Source organism: Crocodylus porosus, unplaced genomic scaffold (assembly GCF_001723895.1).
Source record: "Crocodylus porosus isolate Cpor-Errol unplaced genomic scaffold, CroPor_comp1, whole genome shotgun sequence".
Classification (NCBI taxonomy): domain Eukaryota; kingdom Metazoa; phylum Chordata; order Crocodylia; family Crocodylidae; genus Crocodylus; species Crocodylus porosus.
Genome location: NW_017728917.1, coordinates 35,193,499 through 35,206,589, shown reverse-complemented (window position 1 = coordinate 35,206,589; position 13,091 = coordinate 35,193,499). Strand labels below are relative to the sequence as shown.

The 13,091-nt window shown below is 40.5% G+C and overlaps 1 protein-coding gene across 1 annotated transcript; it reads left to right on the top strand.

Annotated features, from left to right (window-relative positions):
• The first annotated feature begins 997 nt into the window (after positions 1-997).
• On the top strand, positions 998-11,261 carry OMD (osteomodulin). The gene is made up of 3 exons (XM_019537056.1): positions 998-1,392; positions 9,258-10,216; positions 10,873-11,261. Exons 2-3 carry the CDS (start codon positions 9,280-9,282, stop codon positions 11,184-11,186), a joined length of 1,251 nt encoding a protein of 416 aa, XP_019392601.1. The 5' UTR covers positions 998-1,392; positions 9,258-9,279; the 3' UTR covers positions 11,187-11,261.
• The last annotated feature ends 1,830 nt before the right edge of the window (positions 11,262-13,091 follow it).

The window sequence follows — 13,091 nt, the reverse complement described above, 5'->3', positions numbered from 1 at the left end:
CAAATGCTATTAAATACTTTTAAATGAAACTAACTCTCATGAGGTTCAGCAAGGACAAGTGAAAAGTCCTGCACTTAGGACATAAAAATCCCATACACTGCTCCAACCTGGGGCATGACTGGCTAAGCAGCAGCTCTGCAGAAAAGGACCGGAGGGTCACAGTGCACAATAAGACGGATACGAGTCAATAGTGTGCCCTTGTTGCCAGGAAAGCTAGTGGCATACTGGGCTGCATTAGTAGGAGTGTTGTCAGCAGATTGAAGGAAGTAATTATCCCATTCTATTCTGAATTGGTGAGGCCACATCTGGAGTATGGTGTACAGTTTTAGGCCCCCATTATAGAAAGGAAGAGAACAAGTTGGAGAGAGTCCAGCAGGGAGTAATGAAAATGGTTCAGGGGTTGGGGCACATGACTTTTGAGGAGAGGCTGAGGGAATTGGGCTTATTTAGTCTGCAGAAGAGAAGACTGAGGGGGAGGGGGATTTGATAGTAGTCTTTAACTACCTGAAGGGTGGTTCCAAAGGATGGAGCTGGACTGTTCTTAGTGGTGACAGATGACAGAACAAGGAGCAATGGTCTCATGTTGAAGTAAGGAAGGTTTAAGTTGAATATTAAAAAAAAACAGTTTCCTAGGAGGGTGGTAAACCACTGGAACAAATTACCTATAAAGGTGGTGAAATCTTTATCCTTGGAAGCTTTTAAGACCCGGCTTGACAAAGCCTGGTTTGAACAGTCTAGTTGGGGATGATCCTGCTTTGAGCATGGGGTTGGACTAGATGACCTCCTTACGTCCCTTCCAATCCTAATTCTCTATAATTCTATGATTTGAAAGCAGGTAAAAAATAAATATTTCATAAATTAACCTACAAAGTGATCTAACGTCCTAAAGTCAAACCAAAGTTAATTTAAAGAAATGCATCCCTCAAATCGGTCTATGAAATGATGTGTTCTTTCCTAATTTTATTGGATTTGATAAACAGAAAACAGACTGAAAGCAAAAAAGATCTGGCAGATGCTTTAAAATAAACAGTCTGTGTTCAATGTTAAATTTAATCCTCTAGTCATCCTTTGTTAAGGAATGCCTGCCACACCTCAAACCAAAATAAGGAGAGAAAGATCAAACCGCATAACTTAACCAGGGTCACAAAATATAGCCTTACTGTATCCAAGATAGTTTGTGCAATAAAAAGGAACACAATTTTCAGCTATACACAGTCTTCAGCAGCAAATTACACTTCAAATTTAGTATTTCACTATAACAGCCATAAGAACAGTGTTTTTTCCTACTGGCAATATGGATTTTTAAACACAATGTGAAATTATAATTATTTTGTTATCTCTATAGAATTTGAGATACAACAAGCATTGGCTGGAAACTAGGAAAAAATTCAGGTATGGATTTATAATTTAATTTCTTTACTTTCAAAATAATCTTCAGCTCTTTACTGTTAGTAGCTTTAAAAGTATATTTAAGTGCATTTTTAAGCTGCTGTGTTATAACTGCAAAAGAATTCATGTTCTTTTAACATTTATATTAAAACAAGCATTGAAACATCAAGATATAACTTACTACCTTAGATCAATAAATTGAAACATTTCTAATCAGTCATATAATCAACATATTCTCATATGACCTTTGATAAAATTTTAAGTACTTCATTATTTTTTACTTAATGTGTAGGAAAACAGCGGTGCTTCAGTTTGTTATACTATATTTTGTACATGAGCATCTACGTGTAATTTTATTCTTTCAAGTTTCTCTTTTCAATTCACTTTTCTTAATACATGTGGCTTTTTAATGTTAGTTCAAGTGTTGCCCTTTTTCTCCCTTCTCCTCCCCTTCTCACAACTTTTAGTGTTTTCTTTAAACCCCAAATGCTAGAATAATGATATCACATAAGTGCCATGCCTTTGAATTAAAAAAAAAAATCCAGACTTCATGACTACCAGGAGAGTTTATAAAAGCAATAAGCAAGCATACCATAGGAAGTCAAAAGCCAGAAGGCATATAAAAGGAAAATAAAATGTATGATTTTCTTAAGTAACTTTGATTTTTAAGCCATTCTTGTGATTTTAATATTTTGAGAGACTTGTAAGAATGTAGTCTTTTCAGAAACCAAACACAAAACATACTGTCTCATTAGAACTCTCAAATGAAATAAAACTAATCAGAACAGGTTTATCCAAAGTACCTTCCTGCATTGATAAAAAGTAAGTATCCATTTTCTCAAACTGATTTTCTTGCCCATGCTGCAATAATAATGATAATCTCTTTATAAGTAAAAATCAAATAATCATCAAGCAGTGACATAAGCAGATAAATATTGAATAGTTCCATGTATCCAACCTTTTTGCCTCAAAAACATTATGACTTTTAACACTTCTAATTATTCAATAGCAAATGTTTATTTCTCAGCCCTTTTCTGATTCTTGCAAATACTTAATCTACTTTTTATACAAATTTGTTGGAAATTCTTTGTAAATTGATTATTCCATCTTTAAAAGAACACTGAAAAATAGGATAATGTATCAGGTGAACAGTGGAAGCATTTTAAATCAGGATATGTTCTGTAGGATGATAATAGCACAATGGAGCGTACATGTTGGAAGGGGAACAGGTAGAAGCACTACACTATTCTTTTAAAAATTAAAAAAAACAAACATTTCACAAAAGAATTTCCAACATACGAGCTAATCTTCCCTCTTCCTGCAACCCCAGTAGAAACTATAGGCATGTTAAAAGTAAAAAAAAACATCTTTTCCTTGCAACTTTTTTGGGTGAGAGAAGCACTTGATATAAAAAGGGTATGCAGCCAAGGCCAAGTGGGGAAGAGACACAGGGAAAGAATGAAGCACCATTCAGTTTGGAAGAGGGTGGTTAACTACTGCTCTGTCAGTAAAATCTCTTGAATAAGTTTTAAAAAAATATGGCATGCTCACTGTCACTACCAAGGGGAATTAGAAAAGCAAGGCCATATCTGAGGCTATATATCCAACGACTAACAAGGAAGAAACCTAACACATTAGGCTTCTTTAGGAATGGATTGGCTGCTGTACATGGTTCTGCAAACACCTTTAAAAGTAACTGCTGACATGCTCAGCTATTTTTTTTTTTTTTTAAGGTATTATGGCATTGTTTTAAATGTTTGAGCACACAATATATGAGTTTTGCTGGTCGATAACCTGTTTCTTTACTCAGTTTTGATAAGCCTAAAAAATTTTCTTGATTCTTCAACTTCATTGTCTTGGAACATTTGGCTGACTTTACAAGTAAAGATACAACTGGAAACTACAATTTCTGAAAAATTTAGAAACTTGTTTTGTTTTTGCACTATTTTTCTTGACTTTTTAATTGATAATAATGAAAAAGCCCATAAAATTATTTTTGAGGTAAATATCATTATAAACTTAAACTATCTTTGGAAAATCTTTGCACTGACTTATGACACATCAGCTTTATTGTAGCTGCTGATGTGGCACAAAGCTTCTTTCCTTGTAATTTCTCCCCACCCTTGGCTTTGCCTTTGTCCCAACTTTTCACCACAAAATATGGCCTAAAGATCCCTCTTCTTTTCCCCCCCATTGTTATTTATTTTATCTTAGTGTTTAGATAATTTGGTCAACATAACGTGTTACCACTATATGACTTTAAATTCACAAGCAGGAAGTTTGGAAAGGAAGGGACTTCAAACTTCAGAAATAACTATGCCTCAAAGCTGTAAATTCTTCTGGAATCTGTAAAGAAAACGTAAGTTTAATTGTGGTATTTGGGCCAGTTCAATGGGTTAGTGTGTGCATACTGTGGAACTTTTACTTTAAAGCTATTCATTTGTCTAGAGCACTATAAAGGTATTTACCAAATGTTAAAAGATACTATCCTACTACCAGCTTTTCAGTTATAGGAAGCATACATACAAAAATGTTGGCTTTTTATAAGATGACTTTCAGTTGTTGCTAAGTTTGCCAAACTTTCTGGACTTAAATTTTCAGGGAAAGAGAGACAGACAGAGGAAGACTGTATGTAAAGTTTCAGTTAAGATTATACTGAGAAATGCCCCTCTTGCACACTACTTCAGTACCCAATCAATCAGTTTCCACATGTATTTTTCTAAGGTGTTGCCACTGTATTTTAGGAATTTTTTTAGATATAATTTATTTCCATAACACCTGTCTAAGGTAACGTGATATTATTCCCAAATAGATCAAAACTGTTAAATAAATTTGTGTGTCAAACCTGTACATTTATATTAGTAAAAAACCTATGCTAAAGGCAAGACCTTTGACTAAGGAAAATCTTCCTGACATGCTGATGGATAAAAGGTCTCTTTTTTAAGGAAATGGTAATAAGAAGTATATTCCAAGAGTTTTAAAAATAGATTGGACAAAGCTGTTGAAAAGCAACCAGAATTTTTATGGTATGGGCAGGATGATTTATTAGAAGTTTCATCTCTAAATTTAATTATTTGCTTGCATCTTCTGCAGTCATGAGAAACATTCTCTCCTGGAATGCCTGAAAACATCCAGTGTTGGATTCCAGCTGTATCAGGACTGACGCAATTCTATATACCTAAAAGACTTTGTCTGTCTGTCCATAATGCTCTTGGCAGGCATGGCTCCTGGTGGGGCGTGGCTCCAGCCACTGCCACACATGGGGCGAATTGCCCATCAATAATGATGGCAGGGACAGAGCACTGCCATGGCAACGGGGACAGAGTGGTGGGGGTGGCGGGGTGGCACAGAGCCAGACACAGAGTGTGGGGAGAAAATGATGGTGGGGATAGGGGGAGGGACTCCCCCCCCCCCGGAGGCAGCAGTGGCGTGAGGTGGTGGCGGTGTGGTGCTGGCCTCACCTGCCCCGTCCCTGCCCCATCCTTCTTGACGGCTAATCACTAGTCCTATACAGAATTCCAAGTTTTATAGGAATGATAATATGGAACTTTGGCTGTTTCATACAAACAGATTATGTAGCTCATCTACGACCCATATAAAATTGTAGATAAATAGTGAGAAACAGATCATGATGAAAAAACCTTATCTAACAAAATAGTTATCAAAAGCTTCATGTTTCTAAACCTGCCTAATGCCAAACCACTTCCTTCCACATAAGTTATGGGTACTCTTTAAAATTAGCCTACTTACTGAAGTACCCAACTGTGGACTCAAGTATCAGAACCTTAAGCACCTCAAGTACCATAACCTTAAACACCCAAGTTTGAACATATATAATTTGTGCTGTATTATTAATAAATGGGGAAATTTTCACTGCTTCAAATGCATCAGCTGAAGAGATCTCCTTGTTAAACATTAATAAAGCTAAACAGTTTCAAGAAATCTATAGAATAAATATTTATTCATGCAGTACACTGTCAGTCTGTGACTGTACAAAGTAGAGATGAAAATTTGTTTTGCATTTACTAATAAGGGGTGGGCAGTCAGGCACCAGCCTCAGGTACCAACTCAGTGGCATCATCAAAATGGCAGTTCTCCCAGGGAGTCCAGACCACGACAACAGCAGAGACAAGCAGAGTGCAGTTGCTGGGAGCTTCAAGTCCCCAGGTGTAACAGGAACCCTAGCTCATTACTGAGAGGGTAAAGGCCAGAGGGGTATGGTACCTTTAAGAAGGCCTTATAGGGAATATAGACCTTACTTTGGAAGATAGAAGCACTGCCACCAAGCCCAGAGCACTGTGGGTAGTGGCTGCCAGACCCCTGAACACTGTAAGGGATGCTGCCTAAATGCTGGATGGCCCCAGGCAGCACGACTAAAAGAACTGCAGGCTCCAGGATGTAAATAGTAGACTGCAGGAGCGAGGCCAAAGGCAACTGACTGAGGGAAGCAGGACCACCTCAGAGGGTAACAGCAGGCCTGCTAATTGAGCCAGTTAAGCCAATAGGAAGCTACTTCTCTCTGTCAAGGGAACTCCAAGTCATGTGACTGGAAATGAGAGAAGCAGAGATGACAGGCTGCTTGAGGGCCCAGCAAGTTGTGTGAAGGACACGACAAGACCTGACAGCAGACAAAGAGGCCCAGAGAGATTTGTTCAGAGGGACCTACTAAGTCTCTCTATATGCTAGAACAGGGGTGGGCAAAATATGGCCCACGAGCCCGATCCAGCCTGCGAGGCCATTCTATTCGGCCCATGGGGCCCCTAAAAAAATTTTAAAAATTAAAATTTATCTGTCCTTGGTTCCTGTCAAAGATGACAGGAAGCAGGGGAAGCCCGGCAGGCCCCTACAACAGCAGGACCCACTGGGCCCTGCTCCCACAGCTGAAAGCCCCAGGAGGGGCTTCTGGCCTGGGACCACATGGCTGCATCAGCACCGGGAAACTCAGGTAAGTGGGTGGGGGGAGGGCAGGTAACGAACTGGTCCAGAGCATGGGGAGAACTGGCCCTCCCCCACCCCATGGCCAGTGCTCTCTGCTGCAGCCACTAGCAGCCCATGTGGGGCTGTCCTGAGCAGGCACAGGCAGCCCCATGCAGGCTGCAAGCAGCTGCAGTGTAGGGCACCAGCCACAGGATGGGCAAGGGGCCATTTTTCCCCTCTGTGCTCAGCACCAGCTTGTAACCTGGCCCTGCGCCAGCTCCCGGCTTGTTCATCAGGACTCCACCCCCCCTTGCCATGCTGGACAGCGTTTGCAGCTGCTGCCTGCCCAGAGCTCATGCCGCAGTAGGCTGCGATGAGGCTGCTACCGCCGCCCCTGTGCTGCCCAGCACACAAGCTCTGCAAATGCTGCTCAGCGCAGCACGTGGGAGGGCTGCAGCTGCTGCCGTCACAGCACTGCCTCAACGGGCGAACCTGGAGCTGGTGCAAGGCCCAGGCTAGCAGCATGTGCAGGTTACAAGCTGGTGTTGAGTGCAGGGGAAAAGCAGCCCCTCCCCCACCCTGTGGCCAATGCCCCGTGCTGCAGCCACTCACAGCCCATGTGAGATTGCCTATGCCTGCTCAAGACAGTCCCGTACAGGCTGTGAGTGGCTGCAGCAGAGAGTGCCAGCCATGGGGCAGGCAAGGGGCTGCTTTTCCCCCACAACCACACCAGCTCGTTCCCTACTGGTGAGCAGGGGTTTGGGGCTGCACGCTGCCCCCTGCCTGTATAGCGGGGCTGGGGAGCATTGGGAGTGAGTAGGCGTAGGAGCACAGGGCCAGCGCCAGCAGGGGTACAGGGTCCCAGCTGGCAGGGGCTCTATGGAGCCAGGCCAGCTCCCCCCTCTCCCTGCTGTTGCAGCCCAGCCCAGCTCCACAGACCCCTGCCAGCCTGCACCCTGCTCTGGGCCCCACCAGTGCTGACCCTGGGACATTGGTCCCAAGATGGTGACCAGAGGGCAGGGCACCTGCCAAGAGGCAGGGCTACCCACGCAGCCCTTGACAGCTTGCCAAAACTGGGTAAGCAGCCCTTTGTCCCAAATAATTGCCCAACCCTGTGCTAAAAGAAGGGTATTTGTGCCTTAAAACTTGCAAACAATTTTTTCCAACTTTTTAGATGGTCTACTACAAGATATCACATCTACCCAAAAGAACCTTGTCTTTCTAAGACGGAAGTACTTAAAAAGGATACCCCAGCCTCTAGGGGCAGCCTCCCAAAACTCATCAGATTAATTAACACCAAAGGAATGGCAAGCAGGAAATGGGAAGGTACTGCAGAAGCTGGGAAGTACAGAAGGCAGATCTGCCTCATCAGATTCCAGGGGGCAGAGCCCTGAGCTTGGTGCACTGAGCAGCTAAGACTCTTGCCCTCCCCTTACCCTATGCTCAGAACCTTCTTCCCTCCATTGCTCAGCGGCATCTTCTGCCTCTGGCACAGTTTTACTCAGGGCGCAAACCTTGCTAGTTACATCTGTCTTTGACTGTCTCTTGGCCTGTACAAAGTTACTTTTCTTAATTAAAAAAAAAGTCAATGAACAGCTAAAAGCAACCAAAATGATAACATGTGTGCTCAGGCATGGGCATATGCATGTACACACACACAGCATTGTCTTTTATACCTTCTTAATGATTTATAAAACTCACAAACTCATACAAAATCAGGACTGTTTTGAGGGTTTGCAGGGTACTGTGTACAGATAATTTCCCAAATCAGAGTTACTAAAGCTGTACTTGGTCTCTCTCTGTATCTTATGTTAAGCTACAGTGATTTTATCACTTTTATGTTTGTATCTTCTATGCGATTTAATGAGAAAGCATGTTCGTATGTTCATAATGTGATTAGAAATAATTGGTCAGTAAATGAAATTTAAACAAGACCAGTGAATAGCTGTTCACACTTATGAAGAACATTGCCTTGATGGAAGGAAGGTAATTTCTGAGAATTTGCATTTAAAATGTCTATGCATGTTGATCAGACAAGAGGGCTCATGCACACATGAGCTGAGGTGCATCCTTGGTAAGGGTTAAGGCTGAGAAAGAAGTTCATACTTAGAAGAAAGAAACTTGTAAGGTATCTTGCCAAAAATTAGCGTTTGTCACCCTTGAGAGACTATGACTGTCTTGAATAATTAAATAGCTAAGGATATATGGGCCAAAATGGCCAAAAGTGGTTTAAGATAAACCTGGATGGATGTAGTATCAGATTTAACTGATTTAGGTTAAATCAGGCTATTGAACTTCTGTCCCAGATCCCCTCCAGATTCAAGTTAATTCAGTCCCCCAGCATCCCAGGATGCTTTACAGCTTCCCTGCACCCCTCCCCCTTCCAGGGTGGGCAAGCCAGCTGATTAGGGAGGTATGCTGTAGCAGTCCCTGACTTCTGGCCTGGGTCACTGCAGGCTTCTGTCTGCAATTCCAGAATCAAAAATGAATGCCTGTTTACTTGCTTATCGGTTCAATCTACACAATTCAGACTAACCTGCAAAGATTTAATCAATTCAGCCTCAGGCTTCTGACTGTCTGTACTTAGCCTAAGTGTAGATGTGTAGAGTGGAGAAAAAGAGAATTAAGCTCTTATTCATACCACCTCCCCCAGTTATTATGGAACATATTAGCACATAGCATAGGCACTAGATTTGGGCCTCAGACCAGAAACATATGAAAAAGATTGAAACATGTTTCAAGACCTTCAGACAACATTCACTTATTAACTTATCTGTTAAGATGGAGGTAACCTGAAAAGCAAGAATAATGATTTTTAATCTAAATTGTATATGTTAAAATTATCAGAAAGAATATTTCTTTATTATTTAACAAGTTATATTGATTTTTTTCTAATTACAATTTCAATTTGATTTAATCCATTTATAATTTTTTCTCTTTCTTCCTAACAGGGTTTTGTATGCAAACCTGAACATGGGCTTTCTAAGTCAACTATCAATTATGCCCCTTCTCTTTGTTGCTATGGTCTTTTGTCAGCATGAAGATTATGATTTTGAGGATGAATATGACCCAGAACCAGATGAATACCCATCTCTCTTTCATATTAATCCTAGTGTAGATTATGACGTTTCTCACTTTTCTGGTCCACTTAGATGTGCCAAAGAATGTTTCTGCCTGCCAGCATTTCCATTGTCAATGTACTGTGATCATCGGAAACTTAAGGTGATACCAGCTATTCCCATCCATATTCAACAACTCTATCTTCAGTATAACAATATTGAAGCTGTGAGTTCACAGTCATTTGCTAATGTTACTACCTTGAGAGAAATTAATCTCAGCCACAACAAAATTAATTCTCATATGATTGACTATGGTGTTTTTGCCAAACTTGGAAACCTAGTTCAGCTTCACTTGCAGCATAATGAATTGGAGGAATTTCCATTTCCACTTCCCAACTCTCTAGAGCAACTTCTCCTTGGTTTCAATAAAATTTCCAGATTGCCTGCAAATGCTTTACAAGGATTAGTAAATGTAACTGTGCTTGATCTCTGCAACAACAATCTGGATGACTCTGAATTTAAAAGAAAACAATTGTCAAATATGAAAAATCTAATGCAGATCAACCTATGCAACAACAGATTACAGAACATGCCTCCTGATCTACCATCTTCACTTATGTATCTTTCACTTGAAAATAATTCAATTTCTTTCATTCCAGAAAACTATTTCAACAAACTTCCAAATATTACTGCTCTAAGACTGTCAAACAATAACCTGCAAGAAGTCCCATATAAAGTTTTTAACCTTTCCAACCTTGTAGAACTCAATCTTGGACACAACAAACTGAAGCAAACATTCTACATTCCTAGAAGTCTGCAACATTTATACATTGAAGACAATGACATTGAAAGTATGTTGATTATTACTCTAATAATAAAGAGAAGCATTTCTTTTTCCTCAACATTTTCAGCAATATCATTGTTGCATTATTGTATCATTTTCTTTTTATCACTGAATCCAGTTATACAGGACTATACTGTATTCAGTCTTGCTGATGCAAGGAAGTGTTTGCTTTGCTGTCTCTTAGAGATTCTGTTTCCTACACTGTTCTCATTTGGTCTGGGCAAATATAATCTGCATGTAAAGCCCAAGAGCAGTTCCATCGTGGCAGGCTACCCAGGAAATGCTCTGACTTGTTAATCAACTCAAGTGCACGGGGGCTGGACCCGATGATCTAAGGTCCCTTCCAGCCCCTAACAGCTATGAAACTGGAAAGCAAGCTGCAGATACATACTTTTTGCAAGCTAGCAAAAACTTGATTTGATCCTTTTATCCTTTCAACTTGTTTTTTTTTAAGTATCTATTGTAATGATTGTGCCATTTATCCCTACATGGAACTCTAACTTAATTCAAAGCGTAGGATGATAGCAATACAGGATACCAGTTGTGTGTGTGTGGGTGGGGTACTAGTCCTTTTCTCAGTTTTGAAAATTCAAAGCATGTAAAAGAAGAGCTCAGTTAACACCTTCAATATTTTAACTAATATTTTTTAAACTCTTTTTCCAGTTGTAAACATTACTTTGATGTGTCCTTTTATTGATCCAGTGAACACCAATCAGTTAACCTACATTCGGATGGATCAAAACAAGCTTAGATCTCCAATAAGCACATACGCATTCTTCTGTTTTCCTCACATACGCATTATTTATTATGGTGAACAGAAAGGTACCATCAGCCAATCAACGCAGCTCAGGACTCCAGTGTTCCAAAGATTTTTAACAGCAGATGAGTATGAGGAAGCGCGCAATGAGCATGAAGTAGAATATGAGCATGAAGAAGATGTTGTAGAAAGAGAAGACGACTACGTTTACTTACACTGAAGTAATTCAATGGTGCAAAGAAAGGACATATAGAAGTGTTGTCCTTAGATTTTTGTGTATACACATCTTATTATTAAAAAAAGCTAAATAATTTGAGACACTAAAGCTCTGGACAGCAAATAAAAAAACATATAGGGAAAATGCATCTAGCTAGGATGGGAAATTTCCATTTGGCTCCTCTTTGCCTAGCACTGCTTGCATTTTTAAATTTCAATTGTATCATTTATTTCTGTGTAGAACAGCAGTGAGCCATACAAGTGTAACCCTGCTTATGTCATGCATGTTCTGTTATGGTAATTTTATGTATTCCTTTGCTGCATACCTTTATTAGTATGTATGTGTGGAGAGTCAGGGGCTACCTGTACTTATTTTCACTGTTTGTAGATAAAGTGTTGAACTAAAGGCCTAGATGGATCGGATCTTTGTCTGCTTGCAGATGTTTAAAAAAATGGCACTTTAAACACGGAGCACTCATGCGCTGAGCCTAGAGCATGCCCAGAAAAAGCATCATGTTAGTTAGACCTGGGTCACTCAATATCTGTATAGATTGGATGCCTTAGCAGGGCTTTTTTGGCTCTTTTATCTAATAGCTGAATGAATCAGCTATTAGATAAGACCGCAAAAAAGCCCTGCAGAAGCATCCAATCTATACAGACACTGTAGAGCCGGGTCAAAGTAACACGCTACTTCTTCCAGTAAAGCATGTTTTTTTCCTTTTTGTTTAACATCTGCAAGCAGCCTTTGTGTCCACAGTCCCCCTTCCAAAATAGTTAAGTTTGCTGTTGGGCAGGTCAGCATCTAAAAGAAATAAGATTACATAAACAAACAAAAGAGGAGCAATGACCCCCAGCAATGGAACATTTGTGACCTGCACCAGCAGTGAAGAACAGCAAACCCCTCATGGTGGTTAGGAACACACTACCCTATGCTAGAGCAGTGGCAAATTTGAGTAAGACCCTCCTTTGCTACTTTAGCTAGGGCTGGTGCTGAAGTATTTAGAGTGGAGTAGCAATTTGATGGTGAGGAATAGCAGAGTTCTTTGTGCTGGGCCTTCCTATCCAGCACTTGCCACTTTTCACTGGCATAGGTGGTAAAGCCTCTGACAGCAGTCCTTGGATGAGTTTCCTTTTCCAAGAGACTAGGCTAAGTAGTAGCTCCCCTGGTTTTGTCTGTAATACACTGTTACTTGTTTGTCATTTCAGCTATTAGCAGATAAGGTTTTCTTTAGGACTGTGTTTGTCCCCTTTCCCCTTTAATAAATCCTGTTATAGTTGACTGTTGCTTGTAAGTGGAAAAGATAGGTCACCCTGGAACATCCAATTATCATTTAATTTTCCCAGGTTTCTGGGTGGGGACTTGAGTCAAAATGGAAAGCTTGCATAAAATGCATGAATCTGAGCCTGGCCCTTGTTACTACCATCCAGTGGCACAAGGCTTACACAGACCTGTTTTGTTACTACCATCCAGTGCCAGGCACAAGGCTTACACAAACCTGTTTTGTTTTCAGATGCTGTCTTTCAAATGTGCAATGACACAAAGGAGTTTAAATAATTATCATAGAGTTACACTTTATAGATGAGGAAAAGGGGAGTTTCTACCTTTTCTTCACTAACAGTCCCAGCCATGCATGCTAACAAATAAGACAGGACATCCCAATTTTTTTTCAACCAGGACCACTTACTTGATCATCTCTGAAAATAATATAGACAGTAAAGCATTTTTTTTCCACAGTTCAAAGAAGTTTGGTTTCTTCCCTTTGGAGATGCCTCATTCTTAAGTCAAGCAAAACCCCTGCTGCTTCAAGGTTTATTTTTCTCAGCGTTCCTCTGGAGACATAAGCAGTATGGCAACATAAAAAAATAAAGGCGAGGGTATTTCAGGGGTGGGCAAAGTCTGGCCCGTGAG

What these genes read in the sequence shown, in the direction of transcription:
- OMD (XM_019537056.1), top strand. Translation starts at nt 9,280, where the DNA reads ATGGGCTTTCTAAGTCAACTATCAATTATGCCCCTTCTCTTTGTTGCT. An exon ending in TGAAGACAATGACATTGAAA is followed by an intron (nt 10,217 to 10,872) that starts GTATGTTGATTA and finishes CTCTTTTTCCAG; the next exon opens with TTGTAAACATTACTTTGATG.